Source organism: Psittacula echo (genome assembly GCF_963264785.1).
Source record: "Psittacula echo genome assembly, chromosome: 10".
NCBI lineage: Eukaryota > Metazoa > Chordata > Aves > Psittaciformes > Psittacidae > Psittacula > Psittacula echo.
In genome coordinates this window covers 4,371,704-4,385,352 of record NC_137741.1, presented here as the reverse complement: position 1 = coordinate 4,385,352, position 13,649 = coordinate 4,371,704, and the positions used below count along the sequence as shown (strand labels likewise).

The following is a 13,649-nucleotide window of genomic DNA, read 5'->3' as shown; positions in this document are numbered from 1 at the left end:
GGGGTGCCCATTGTTTCTTTCAGACCTCTGCCATTAGGGTTACAACAGTTAGCCTCTGTGCACTGAGACTTCCTTTTCTTGGGTGGCAAGGCTGTCCTAAGTACACTTCATCATCTTGATACTTTTTGCCAATAAACCACATCTCCGAAAGGAGAGGCAGTACACAGCTCTGTAGCAGGTAGAGAATTTGTCACATTCTATCCCCTCCCACAGAATGATGCTGCTGCATAGTTTCACTAGCTCCTGGAAAGTCTGAGCCTCAAGGATGTAATTGTTTCTATGTGATTTAACAGTCATCCCAAGCAGACAGACCTTCCTGACCTGTCTTCTCATTCTAGAATGTGTTAATCACTGTAAATCTGTTGCCTAGGCTTTGTTTACTGAACAGTACCTGCAACAGGCAGTGTTCCCATTCCACAGACCATGAAAGGTACAGTCACACACACCACTGACATTGCATTTGCCTGCTGGAAACATGTGCTCATCAGTGATCTAGGGCTCTACCCTCACTGCACAATAGCTCATTACATGGTAGTTGTCATCATGCAATACAAATTCCTTTCATCAAATGCCATGTGGTTTGTGTGGTTTGATGTAAATCATCAATTTAATAACCAATAACTAATAACCAATCATTTCCAAGGACAGTGAGTTATCTCTGATTCTTCCTTTAGACAACAAGCTATGGAATGGTCAGACACCCACAGCTCCCCTTCTCCATTGAGCAAGAGCGTCCAAGATGACACCTGAACAGATCAAATCTCAGGCATTTAGGTTTCAGTAACTGAATATTGTTCCAGAATAAACTGCAAGCTTATTCTTTTTACTAAGAAATATAAATAGTAAAATCATCATCTTTTTTCATTGTACCAAGAAGCAGGGAATACTCTATACCAGTACATACAGCACTGTAACAGAAACCATTTGTTATTAAGTTATATGCTATTCAACATAGCAAAAGATTATTAAAACAAGCACAGAAGACTTGTTTCTTGTGTACCTGGTAACCCCTCAGATCATCAAAATTGCAAGTATTTGTAAATATTTCTTTGCTGTCCAGTCTTCATTAGTACCTCCCCTCCCCCAGTTGAAGTTTTACAGTCTAAAAACTGAATCTGTAGTCCACTTAAAATGCTGACTTTTGTATTCTTATTACTTAACTATTTTCAGAACATATTGGAATAACATGCTTACAAAAACCTGGTTTGCTTGAAATGCTCCTGTTTCTTAAATTAAAGGCTGGACTTCTACCACTCAGAAATTCCTGATTCTACCTTTGTCTTGTTTTTCCTGCTTGTTTTTTACAAGGTGATATGAAGATTCTACATATACTAAGAAAATGTGCTCCTCTTTGTGTAGTCCATATTTATTTCTCTTCACTTGTTGCCTGTCACCTGGAATGCTTTCTGCACAAGCACTTTCACCTTGGATCCCGTGTAACTAATCACAGATCACGTTTCAATAGCACCAGTGGACAACTTTGATTTTTAACCATTTGAGGGCAGACGTTCCCACTTGCAGTCGATAGGTGTTTTGCTAATCCAGTCAAGTAAAAAGCCAGGAAGGCATAAGAGACAGTTATGCAAGGTACCTCTAATTTTAAATGTCAACTACCAAATGTGAAGTTACAGGTAAATTAGACAGAAAAAGCTGATGAAGCCTTTCAATGTGCTGGAACACATCAATGCATTCGAAATGGCAGACATTCCACAAATTAAATGTAGCAGAATTAATCAAATATCTAATGCCCCAAGAATTATAACTCTGTTCTAGCATTCACATACCGTATACAATTTTTGGTATCTCTTTGGAATGGTGTCCTTATACAGCACAACAGCTTTCAAGTGTGGCAGGCGATTCCAGATCTGTTGGATTGTTAAAAAAAATTTATTATTTATTACTCATATCTTATGTGGGGGTTTTTCTCACTAAAATACTGTCAAAACTGTAATGGCTTGACAGTCACAAAAAACTTCTTGTTTTCCTTCACCTGCAAATATTCTCCCCTAAATTCACAACCAGTGGGGAAGGGAGAGAAAGAATAAAAGGAAACACCACACAGTCTGTTCTAGAAAATCTGTTTTAATCTGCTTCCAGTCAAAAAAGGAAAAAACCAAAAGCCAAACCAAGCCAAACCCCCAGATCAGCCACGGCTCCTCAGCATCCTCAGATACCAGATTTCCAAATAAGAACACACCCATGAAAGGTTTCACGATAGAGATACTACATGTGGAACCAGTACAGCATTGAGAAACGGGGAAATGAGGGCATTTCAATAACCACTCAGCCACCCTATACCTGCATTATCTTGTCCAGTTGCTTCCGATTCTCCACAACCACAATATTGGTTTTGCTGTCGTGAGCAATGTAGTGACAGGCCTCTGGAGAATTGGTTGTGTATATCCCTGTGACAATTCCTCTGCATCAAAAATGTGTATATATATATATAAGAACATATATTTATACACACACATAACTGCACTTGGTATCAAAAAAAGACAGTAATAATCAAAGATCAGATGAAAGCTGAAAGAGTATGAAGATGTGGAAGTAAAGAGCAGTAGAGCTGTCATGTTTGTTTCAAGTATTCTGATACACATGGCTATCTGATATATGCACATGGCAAAAACTAATCTCTGAACTCTGTTTAGTAGAAGATGCCATAGGCTAGAATTCAGCATTTTAACTCACTTGAGGCTACAAGAGAGTTAGCTTGGAAAGTGGTAAAAAAACCCCGACAGTCATGCCTTTTTTCTGCTCAAGCTGCACACAGATACCAATTTCAATTTCACTGGCACAGAAACACATTAAGAGGTAAATTCAAATTGTATAGACAGGTATCAGAACACAAGGAATCAGGCTAATCTGTATTTATCTGTCATTTCATCTACTTGAATGTATCTTGCTGTAGACAAGCATCATTACTATAAATGATGAGCTCTCACCTGTTTCCCACATCTTCCAGTGATAGGATACTGTACAACAGCTTCTAAATGACTGTCATAGTTAAGCCCATAGCAAAAAGGATCAGTTTACAAGTGTGAACTTGTAAACTGTTAAACCTGTAAACTTGTAAACTGTTTGGATATACTGAAAGCCGTGCGACTCCAGTAGGTTGCTGAACATGCCAACCACCTGCAGCACAGCTTCCAAGACACCAAATACTGATTTGCTACATTTCCAGACCTAGCAAAACAGAAATCCTCAAGTGTGTCACAAAAACAAACAAAAATCTTACCCAGCAAATACAGCTCCAACAGCTGAGATGAACCATTCTGGAGAATTAAATCCAAGGATCGCTACACTGTGGAATCGTTCAAGACCAAGCTTAAAAGTAATAAGCATAAGTTCATATAATATAGGCACACTGGAGAGAAACATATAGCATGAAGCATGCACACGAACATAAACCATGGAAAACTTTATTATTTTGGTATTGACGAGCCATGTCCAGGCACACCTCTGTTGTTATCCATAGCAAAACATGTAGTTATCAGCAGTTAACATGATCTAAACTTTCTACACCTTCTCCTGTCGTTTGAGCCCTGCTGTCCCGAAAGGCCTGAAAAACAGAACTTTAGATGAAATAAGAGCAAGAGCATAACAAGTACTAATCTTACCCTACGTTTAAAATGTTTCAAATCTGTCTTTATCCCACCAAATTCATGACAGAGCTGCTTTTACCTATTTTTCTGGTTTTAATCTTTAGGCCTTCTGCTGAGCTTTGTACCCAGACCCCAGTGACACAGTGTAATACAGCAACTCTTCACTTGAAGTCAGGTTTCCTTGACACCAGTGTAATCTCTCTGATCAAAAGTGTTTGTCACCATTATTATTTCCATAAAGAATGCGACTGATGATCTTCAATTAATAGGAAAAGCCTCTTATACAGTGGAATGGGGGTTTTGTTTGCTTTAAGAAGACAAAGGCAGAAAAAGGAATTGGTTTTGTTTCCTGTACCTACCTTCAAAAAGCCTTTGGCTGCTTTCCTGGAGAGGCAATAATACTCTGAAAAAGTTATCTTCTCCCACTTCTCATTCTTTTTGCTGGCCAGAGCATTGAGTGATCCGTATTTTTCCAGGCTCTCCTTGAACATCTGATGAACTGTTATGGGAGTCTGAGGACATGAGTTATCTATCCTCAGCCTGACTTTGCCATCAGCTAGGGAAGTCCACAGAGACTCTGGAAAGTAAAGCATTATCACCAAGTGAAAAATACCATATGGCTGTGTACCAAAAGACAAGAGGACTGAATAAAAACTGCAGGACTAAGCAGAATTCTGGCACTTGTCACTTTTTGAGAGAAGGGCTTTCCAATTTTATAACTATCAAATAAACCATGTAGAAAGAAAAAAAAAATCTTTGTCTCTCACACTTCGTTCTGCATCTTGAATAGAAGTGCCACCATACAGAATTACACTGATCTTTTGTGTGTTACAGGCACAGCTCCAGTTCCAAAAGAATCTGCTTGCCCATGCTCAGCCCTGCACAGCCACTGTCCCTTGAGCTAACGGAGTAGCTGGTGAATCAGAAGGCTACAGAGATCCAAAAGACTGAAACCTTTGTCCTTGTTCAGCATTCAAGCTCCTTTTCCTTGTCGCAGCTCTTTCCTCCCTCCTTCCCCCCAGCTATCCACCTTCATTCTGCCCCTGCTCCTCACTACTTCCCACAGTTTTTTTCCTTGGTTATCTTGTGTTCCAGTGTGCATATCCACTCCGCTCATTCCTGTCTTGCCCTATTTCCACATCATCTTTCACCTTCTTCTGCTTCCTCACCCTGTATTTTTGCCATCCACATCCTGTATTTTTCCTTCCCTTCCTTGACAGGACTCAGAGACAGAGCACCAACTAATGTCACTTGGCTCTCAGCACTGGTGCCAAGGACTGGGGCAGTCCCTGGCATTCACAAGAAATGACTGCCTCAAAGATTCTACTTGGCTCTTGCAAACCCAGCAAGAAGCAGGCTGAGTATAAATACACTCCTTGGAGAATCTAGGCGTTAGTAAATTGGCAAAATGGAGGTGAATTCTCACAAGGAAGACAAAACCCACTCACAACTCCCCTATCAAACACTTAGTTCCCGTATTTCTGAACAAAATAGTACAAGAACATTTTAAGAACATTTTTCCCTTACATTTACTTTCCTAAATGAAGAAATATTTTAAGCATAATCATTTTAAAAAATCAAAAGATTCCACAGAGAGCTGGTGGAACATTTCAGACTGAAGATCTTCGCCTTGTCAGACTTCAGAGTAACAGAAAACATTACTTCTGACGTTTCCTCCAGTAACTCCTGCTACCTGCATTACACTTTGTACCCCAAATGCTTTTTCATTCACTAATATATGACCTTGGCTTACGTCCTTCACATGAACTCACTGAGCATCAGAGACGGAGAGGAAAGACTTATTCCTAAAAAAAGAGGATTTTGTCAGGAAAAACAAAAAGTGGCATAGATTTTATTTGGACAGGTAGCCTGACTGTCACTCTGAGTCTCTTGAAGTGTTTTTTTCCTCATGTCATTCTCCTCCAAGGCCAAGTTCCAAGATCAGACTAAATTTTCCTGTTCACTGTCTGCTGCTGAAGGAAAAGATGGCTCAGAGGAGTCTTATACATACAGCGTATGCAAAAACTGTTCTGCAGGTTGTCTTAGGAATTGCTCCAAGGACAGCTCATCTAATTGTTTGGGATTTTAGGTGTGCCGTTTTCCCACTGAAGTAGAAACGTTTAACAAGGAACTTTACAGGAAGAAACAAGTAGTTAAAAACTTCATACTTGCTAAGTTTTCAGCTGACCTTTCTCAATATGACCCTAAACACCAGACATTATTTTAAACAGGCAAATAAATAGCAAGTCTTTTTTCTTTTTTTCAGAACTACTCCCATCTGGCTGATACTGCTGGACCTCTGGGATATATGAAGGAGACTGTGTACTAGTTACTAAACAAACCCAATACAATAATCCCACAGTTTAAAGCTAATATGTGAATGAAACCTTCTCCCTATTCACTACCTGACCTGCTGGTTACTGCCAGGATGGATTTGGGAATGCAAATGAATTCTAATTTTTATGGAAGAACAACTCTGAGAGCTGTGTAAAATGCAAAAGAACCAAGGTCACCTTTAGACAGGTGAACAGACAGGCTGACTGTGGTATAGCCCCGGTGCATAACCTGAGGAACTCCAAGGGATATTCCATAGATATACTCTGAGAAGAGTATAAGAATATAAGAAACTAAATATATATTTATAAGAATATACATATATAAATATATATTTATAAGAAACTAAACCAGTGACTTAACTGCTGCTTGAAACTGATTCAGATGTAACTCACAAAACAGTATCTTGATTATATGCCAGTTCCTGCAAAACATCTCTCTGCTCTAACAATGAGAGAAGGTATTCATCTCTTTGCTGGAGGCTTTTCTGACACAGTCATCATCCCAGATTCCACAGCTAGGATGCCATCACATTCTGCTGACAACACAAATACATCATTCCTCCTCTCATCCATTATTTTTCAGTTTTCTTTAAGATGCCTTTGGCCCTGAAAGCTTAACTTCTGTTTAGCAAAAGCTGGAGCTGAGTACACACAGCTTGGTGTCTGAGAGCTTGGCATCTATGTCAAACTTAGCCCTGTGCCAATGAACAGACTAAACAGAAGTGAACATGAATGTATCAGCAAATACATAGTGATGCTTTTAAAAAACTCAGAAACCAGCTTCCTGTGGCTTGCCTTGCCACAGTTGGGAAAGGAGGGGGGCTTTCTGCCATATCATCCTTTTCCCACAATAAACATTAACTTTAAACTCAGTCAGAGAAACATAAATAAAGAGTGGAAGTATTTTTACATTAGTCAAAACATACAAATATTTCAGCATGTGGAAACCTGCACCTTTTCCATTGGAGGAAAAAGGGACATTTAAGAACTGCGATAAATATATTGATCTTCACATCAGTAAACTACTACCAATGTTGATCAGAGAAATAAGATCTCCTCCAAAGAGTGCCTCTACAAACTGACGTGCAGGGAGTGATGCATCAGGACAAAATAAGCCTCATAACAACCCTGATGGTACCAAAACTTATTACTTCCAAAATGGAAGCGTGTGGAGGGAGTAATCAGGAAGAAACATCGCTACAGAAACATTGCGCAGGCATGCAGGAAAGGAAAGTCAAAGTTCACTTGGAATTGAAATTGGCACGTGATGTTAAAGGCCGCTTCTACTGGTACAGTAGCAGCTAAACAGAGAATCAAGGCTATCACAGGCAACCTACTGACATAGGAGGACTGACACACTCAGCGCCTTCTTCTCCTTGGTCTTCACTAGCAAGATCGAGCTTCCTGGGTCTTGGGAAGATAATTAGTCTTTCAGAACAGTGGTTAACATTTCTGAGTCTACCAATCAGCCAATTGCAAGTGACATTCTTCAGGGGTTAGTCCCAAGAATGATACTGTTTAATGACTGCATTATAGTCTTGGGCAACAGAATGCACCCTCATCAGCTTCAAAGATGACACCAAACTTGGGGAATGGGCCAACACGCCAAAAGGCAGGGCTGCCATTCAGATGGACCTTGGCAAACTGGAAGATTAGGCTGACATAAACCTCAAAGGTCAACAAGGGTGAATGTAAAGCTTGTGCTTGGATAACCCCATGCAGCAGCACAGACTGGATACCAGCTGGCTCTGTGGAAAAACTCCTGGCTCCTGGTGGACAAGTTGAATTCTAGTCAGTAGTATGTTCCAGTGGAGATAAAGAGCTACATCCCAGACTGCATTAGGAAAATTATAGTCAGCAGATCAAAGAAAGTGATTATTTCCCCCTACTCACTACTCACGAGGGTGCAACTGAAGCAGTGTGCGGCTTTGGAAGCCCCAGTGCAAGTGAGAGATCCTGTCAAACTGAAGCAAGCCCAGAAGAGGGATTCCCAAATGGTCAGGGGCCTACAGCATACCATATAAGAGAAGCCCCTAAAGGAGCCAGGTTTCTTCCATCTAGAGAAGATAAAGAATGAATCTAACTGCATTCTGCCACAGACTGAAGGGGGTGCTATAAAGAAGACAGATTCTTTTCAGAGGCATGCAGCAGAACAGGAGACAATGGACATGAGCTGCAGCAAAGAAAATTCTTGCTGGATAAAGAAAAGTAATTTCACAATGCAGGTGTCAGCCTAAAAAGAGGGATGAAGAGGCTGTGGAATCTCCATTACTGGAGGTTTTCAAAACTCAGCTGAATAGAGCCGTAAACCCTCCTATGAGTAGAAAACTGGACTAGTGGCCCTCCAGTGTAAATTATTCCAACATAAATTATTTTGTGATTCCATCAGTATAAAACCAGCATGAATGATTTATCCTTTAACTTGACACAGGTAAATGTAATGCCAATGCAATGCTTGCTGCCAACAGTAAGGTTACATATGCATTAGAAAAAACCAAAATCTGGCCTGTTTCCACACAAATGAGCTTCTACATATTGGTGGAAAAGAATGGGGTAAAAGTTCCAGAACAATCTGGCCCTCATCAGACAAATCTACTCCTGGGGTTGCACAGCACATCAATTATCAAGTGAGAAAGACAGTTCTGTATAACTAGAATATACCAGAATCTCCTTCTTTTCTCCTGATATACAAAGCAGACCCACCACAACCCGGCACTGAGCTTCCTTCTCCCAAAAGACTTTCTGGAAGAACTTTTTGACATTCAGTCCGCAGTTCACCACTCAGCATCTGCATAGCTGTGTGAAGTGTCCAAGTCAAACACTGCTTCTCATTGAAATGGATAACAAGTAGTGCCACAGATTCACAAAGTCAAATAAAAGACAAAGTCTAAGTTAAATTGTAAGCTCTTGATTCATCAACTTACAAAAATATCTAAATACAAGTAAAGGAACTGCTTAATTAAAATGGATGGGGTGTGACTTGAGTTTGCAGGAAACTGATGACGGAACAGCTGAAACAGCTTCTGCTCTCAGTTGTTCACCTCACCTTTCTTCCAGAGGCTCTGGTCACCTCTGCAGGAGTGGCTGAATGGCATGTGCATTCCTTTCTGAACACTGTGGTTTACAGCCCAGAATATTACTCTCGACTGCAGCCAGCAGCAGCCTCTGGGAGAGAAGCAGGGTAGATAACTGACAGCAGGAACCAGCGTCCCAGATAAATTCTTAGTAAAATAGGTCAGAGCCTTCACAAGCACACAAGCAAGTGTGCCGCAGAATCACAGCCTCAGTAAAAATCTATATATACAGTGTGTGTCTCAAGTAGCTCAGTAAAATACCCCGAACATTTGAAAATGGAGGTTTGAAAGTTATCACCTTCAGCCATTCCGATTTATTTCTGGCTTATGGAAAAACAAAAAGCAGACAGTGAGCAGCTCAATTCTCAGAAAGAAACATACTGTGTATCAAAGAATTGCCTTTTTAAAAGTCAATATATATGCATACAGATATATATTTAGACATAAGTCAAATATAAAGTCTGCATGCGAGTTTCCTACATACATCTGTTAGTTCTTCAAAAAACACTTGCAGCCATTGCTCCAATTGTCCCATAGAACAAATATTCCCTGTTTAAATGAGCAAATTTAGACATCAGTAGCGGACTCACCAAGGCAACAGGGAGCGCTCTCAGGGCTGCAAACCTTCCAAAGACTCTCTGCAAGTTCTGCTAGCAAACCTTTGAGCCACATGGTAGCAAACAAGGTTAAATTTACTACTGTAATTGGTTTAAAATTACAGTAGTATGCATATGCTACAATGCTACACAGAACTCATCAAAGTATAGATATTCCCTTACAGCCTCCAGTTCTTACACAGTATGCCAAATCCTCAATAGCTGACAGCTGCTAAGTAAGCTGTGGTGCCAAAGGTAACACAAGATTTGGTATGATGTTCCATGGGAACAGACTATTATTCATTTCTATCTAGCAATCATCTCAAATACAGAAAAAACTTGGAAAAACTATTGAACTCATACAAGCTTACAGAAAGCTCCTGACAATTTTGCAGTAGCCCTGATTCACTTCAGTTTCATTTTACTTTTTTGGCTGTCTCTCTTTATCCCAGCCCTGAAAAATTGTCAGTCATAACTTGCTAGAATAGACACAAACATTGTATCACAGGAAAAAAAATCACCTTATAAGAGCTCGAATTTCCAAGGATCATCTTTTACACACTTACCTGCTGGCTCTATGCCTTCATCTTGGGTCTCCTCCAAATGAAGCAGCGAATCTCTGCAGACAGTCTGTGCATCTGTAAAGGTTCTAAAAGAAAATATACCTATTAAAAGATTATTCAGGAGTGCTAGTAGGATCCACTGCACTCAAAATGCAACAAATCCAAAGGGAAATAAAAATACAGCTTGCAAGCATTTAGAAACACAAGAGGAGAAAACAGAAAGCTCAAAAGAACAAGTAAGATTTTGCCTCTTTGTTGCAAACACTACAATCAGGTTAAAAACAGAAATACCTTCACTCTAAGGATGACATTCTTATTTCATACCAGTGGACTTCTGGCTTCAACATCATGGCATATGAAAGATGGATACAGTAATTTTGAATCATAATAGAGAGGTCATGAACCATGCAAGTATACAGAAGGAATTATCAATTTTAACCTTGATCATGCTGCCTCTCTACTAATATAATACCTTGTAAATTGTCAAGGTTGATACCTGTTGAGGCTTCGAGGTTAGGGGCTTTTCTGTTGGCTGGCTGGCGTTTTTTAGAGGCTAGGAAAAGGAGCAGATTTACTTCCTAATAATAACAATAAAATCTCTCAAAAATGTCACCAAAGCAACAAATTATCATTATCACATGGACAAAATGAACATTTCTTGGCTTAAATTAACCAAAGATTATAGCACAGATAATATAGCACAGGAAGTCTGTAAGGTAACAGAATGCAGAGGATTATATGAGCAAACCATATAACCAATAACTAAGCATTTGACTGCATACAGCAATACACTGCAGATTATTCACGAATAGCAGCATGCAAAGTTTTTAATTTAGCTGACTTCATTTAATAGATCATGAGGTGGGAATCGGCAGCCTTCAAAGGCCAAGAACAAATTATGGTTACCTTTATTCCAACAGCTACAACAGATGAGTCCTGAGTGAAGCTCAGGAATTCCCTCCCCCTCCACAGTGTAATAAACACAAAATGTAGAAAGTCCAAACAAGGCCCTTCCCAGCTCTCCATTAAATAACAAGCAACTTCAAAAACAGTTTTGTTACACAGCAGTGTCAGGTGCCCAACACTACGTCAGACATTATTTCCTACCTTACATTAACTACATTTTGTAGAATACCTATTACACATATGTGGACACTCCTAGAAATTATTATTGTTATTCACAATGAAATCATTCTTTAAGTAAGCTGTAACCAAGCTGGATCCCTGCTACAAGAGTTTAGCAGATTGCACAATTCTTCACCCATCAGAAGTGACAATCACAGTTCATTTCATCTCCTGCTACTACCATGCTGCAGACCTCCGTGCCTCAGAGCAGAGATGCAGGTCACAAAAGCAGCTGAAGAAAAATGAGGAGTCATCACTAATCTTGCCTGTGAGGGTATTTCCTCTCTTGTTAATGGCATAATGGGACAAAACATGAAAAGGCTTGTCTGATGAGCAGAGAGGTAGGCTCTGAAAATAGTCACTGGCTTGGTGAAGGTGGATGTTGATGAGAAATTGAGCAATGTAAATATAGAGAGGGATTATACTGCATTTTGAAAGGTAAGCCTGTGTTTGATAGATGGAAAAATGGTGACTTAATTAAGTGGGATTACATGACAGAGTGACAGACCAGGAAGGCATAATAGGAAATAAAAACAAAACATCTGAAATTTGCCATCTCAAAACATTTCCTAGTTCTTGAGTACTTTCCTTTTTTTGGAGAGAAACTACATTTGATGTTTAGAAATCTAATGCAATCTTTTCCTTTAAATAACTTTTGAATACTAAATATTTAACAACTTTTATTATTTTATGAAACAAATAAAACATTGCCAAAAAATGAGCAGTAAAAAAAGTCCTCAGAAGAACACAAATCTGATCAGTAATATAACAGAAGAGCTTCCTTTGAAGCTACTCAAAACTTATGATAATCATCATTCATGATTTTCCCAGATGAAAATCTCTTTGGTTTGCTTTGTTCTCATCTGACTGTTACAGACACCAGTTCAGTTTACATTATGTTCCCTTAATAAAGGATCAACCAACAAGTCTGAACTTCTGGACTGGCACTGGTAATGCTGCAACATGCAGAAGCTGTTTGAGGAGCTCTTTGCATCCACCATCTTCAGGAGGGCTAAAGTTAGTAATGCTGTGTGCAAAGTAGTTGCCACCTGCCTTGATGGAGGTAGCAGTCCATTTGAGAGTTGGTTATTTTGGGGGTTTTTAACCCTGGAAGTACTGTTATGCAATTTTCTCTTCCATTGACAATATATGTGTATATTCAGAAGCACCCCTTCTGAGTGAAAGAGTATGTTTTTAATGTTGTTACTTCTAGCTTTTGTTAGGAATTATTTCTTTCAAAGTTAAGTAAAGATCCAAGAATGTTTATGGTATCTGGAATTGTTCACGTAAGGCTGAATTGAGCAGAATTCAGTGGGACTGCTCAATCAAGAGCTTACTAAGCATCCTGCAGCAAGGAAAAACGCAGCGCAGGGTGATGCTTCAGTGGCAAGATGCCCCAGCAAAGCCATAATGCTTTGGAAATCTGGACTTAGACTGCTAAATTTGTTATTAAGGCTAAGGGTCTCCATGCATTTTTTAAGTTTATTAGGGCAGGAACAGCATGTTCCACAATCCAAGAACCAGCTTAAAAGTGGATTCTATACATCCGATTTGTGCGCCACAAGTTTATGGCTCTAAAAGTAACATGCAAAAACCTCTACAAAGCACACATGGAGGATTTCACAGTAGAGGCCACTTTAGTAAGCCAATCAGAACACAATGAGTTCTGTGTTACACAACCTTGACCACCTAGAACTAAACAAAGCATACTTCTGCACACCTCCATTAGCAGGAACAGTTTTTGAATGACTACTTCCTGATGCAATTTGAGACTTAATTTCAAGGTACCTTTCTATCACACATGACCTCATCTGCTGCCTCAATTCAATGGTTGCACACACCCCCTTCACCCGAGAGGGTGGCACAGCATGCTTGGGCTGACTGGCTTATCCAGGCCTGCAGCTACAACCGCTACTCTATGGCAGTTCAATATAGTGTCAGACTGCAGCTGCCCTCATACAGCCTAAAAAGCGAGAGTTTGAACATTCTCTCTAGTGGATTAACAAAGGGAAAGTTCCCTTTCCTTCTTTGTTTCCGAGACTGTAACAGCTCTAGCGAGATCTGTAATACAAACTAGTGGAAGTAATGCATGTGTGACTGATACTATAATGGTAAAAGAGCAACTGACGAACTGACAATCCTTACCACCAGAAGCAAAGCAACCCATCTGAATTTGCTGGCATAGCAATTACTTGTTTTAACCAAGTGTATTTGATGGAAAAAAATGAATGCAGTACCAATTCTTATATAACTGCAGGAACTAAATTTAACAGCTAAATCTCTCCACTTTTAGCACTACGAAATGGCAGAGTGCTCTCTTTCAACGAAGTTACGCATTAGGAAAAACTCA

General features: G+C 39.7%; 1 protein-coding gene across 3 annotated transcripts in view; it reads right to left on the bottom strand.

Moving 5' to 3' along the window:
- ACSBG1 (acyl-CoA synthetase bubblegum family member 1) overlaps window positions 1-13,649 on the bottom strand; it is a 40,872-nt gene that overhangs the window by 12,587 nt on the left and 14,636 nt on the right. For all 3 annotated transcript variants that reach the window (XM_080626393.1, XM_080626392.1, XM_080626394.1), the window contains exons 2-6: window positions 10,178-10,260; window positions 3,965-4,182; window positions 3,239-3,327; window positions 2,299-2,419; window positions 1,785-1,865 (exon numbers count right to left, since the gene is read on the bottom strand). In XM_080626393.1, the coding sequence (XP_080482519.1) occupies window positions 1,785-1,865; window positions 2,299-2,419; window positions 3,239-3,327; window positions 3,965-4,096 (423 nt within the window). In that variant the 5' untranslated portion in view covers window positions 4,097-4,182; window positions 10,178-10,260. The remainder of the gene's footprint in view (window positions 1-1,784; window positions 1,866-2,298; window positions 2,420-3,238; window positions 3,328-3,964; window positions 4,183-10,177; window positions 10,261-13,649) is intronic.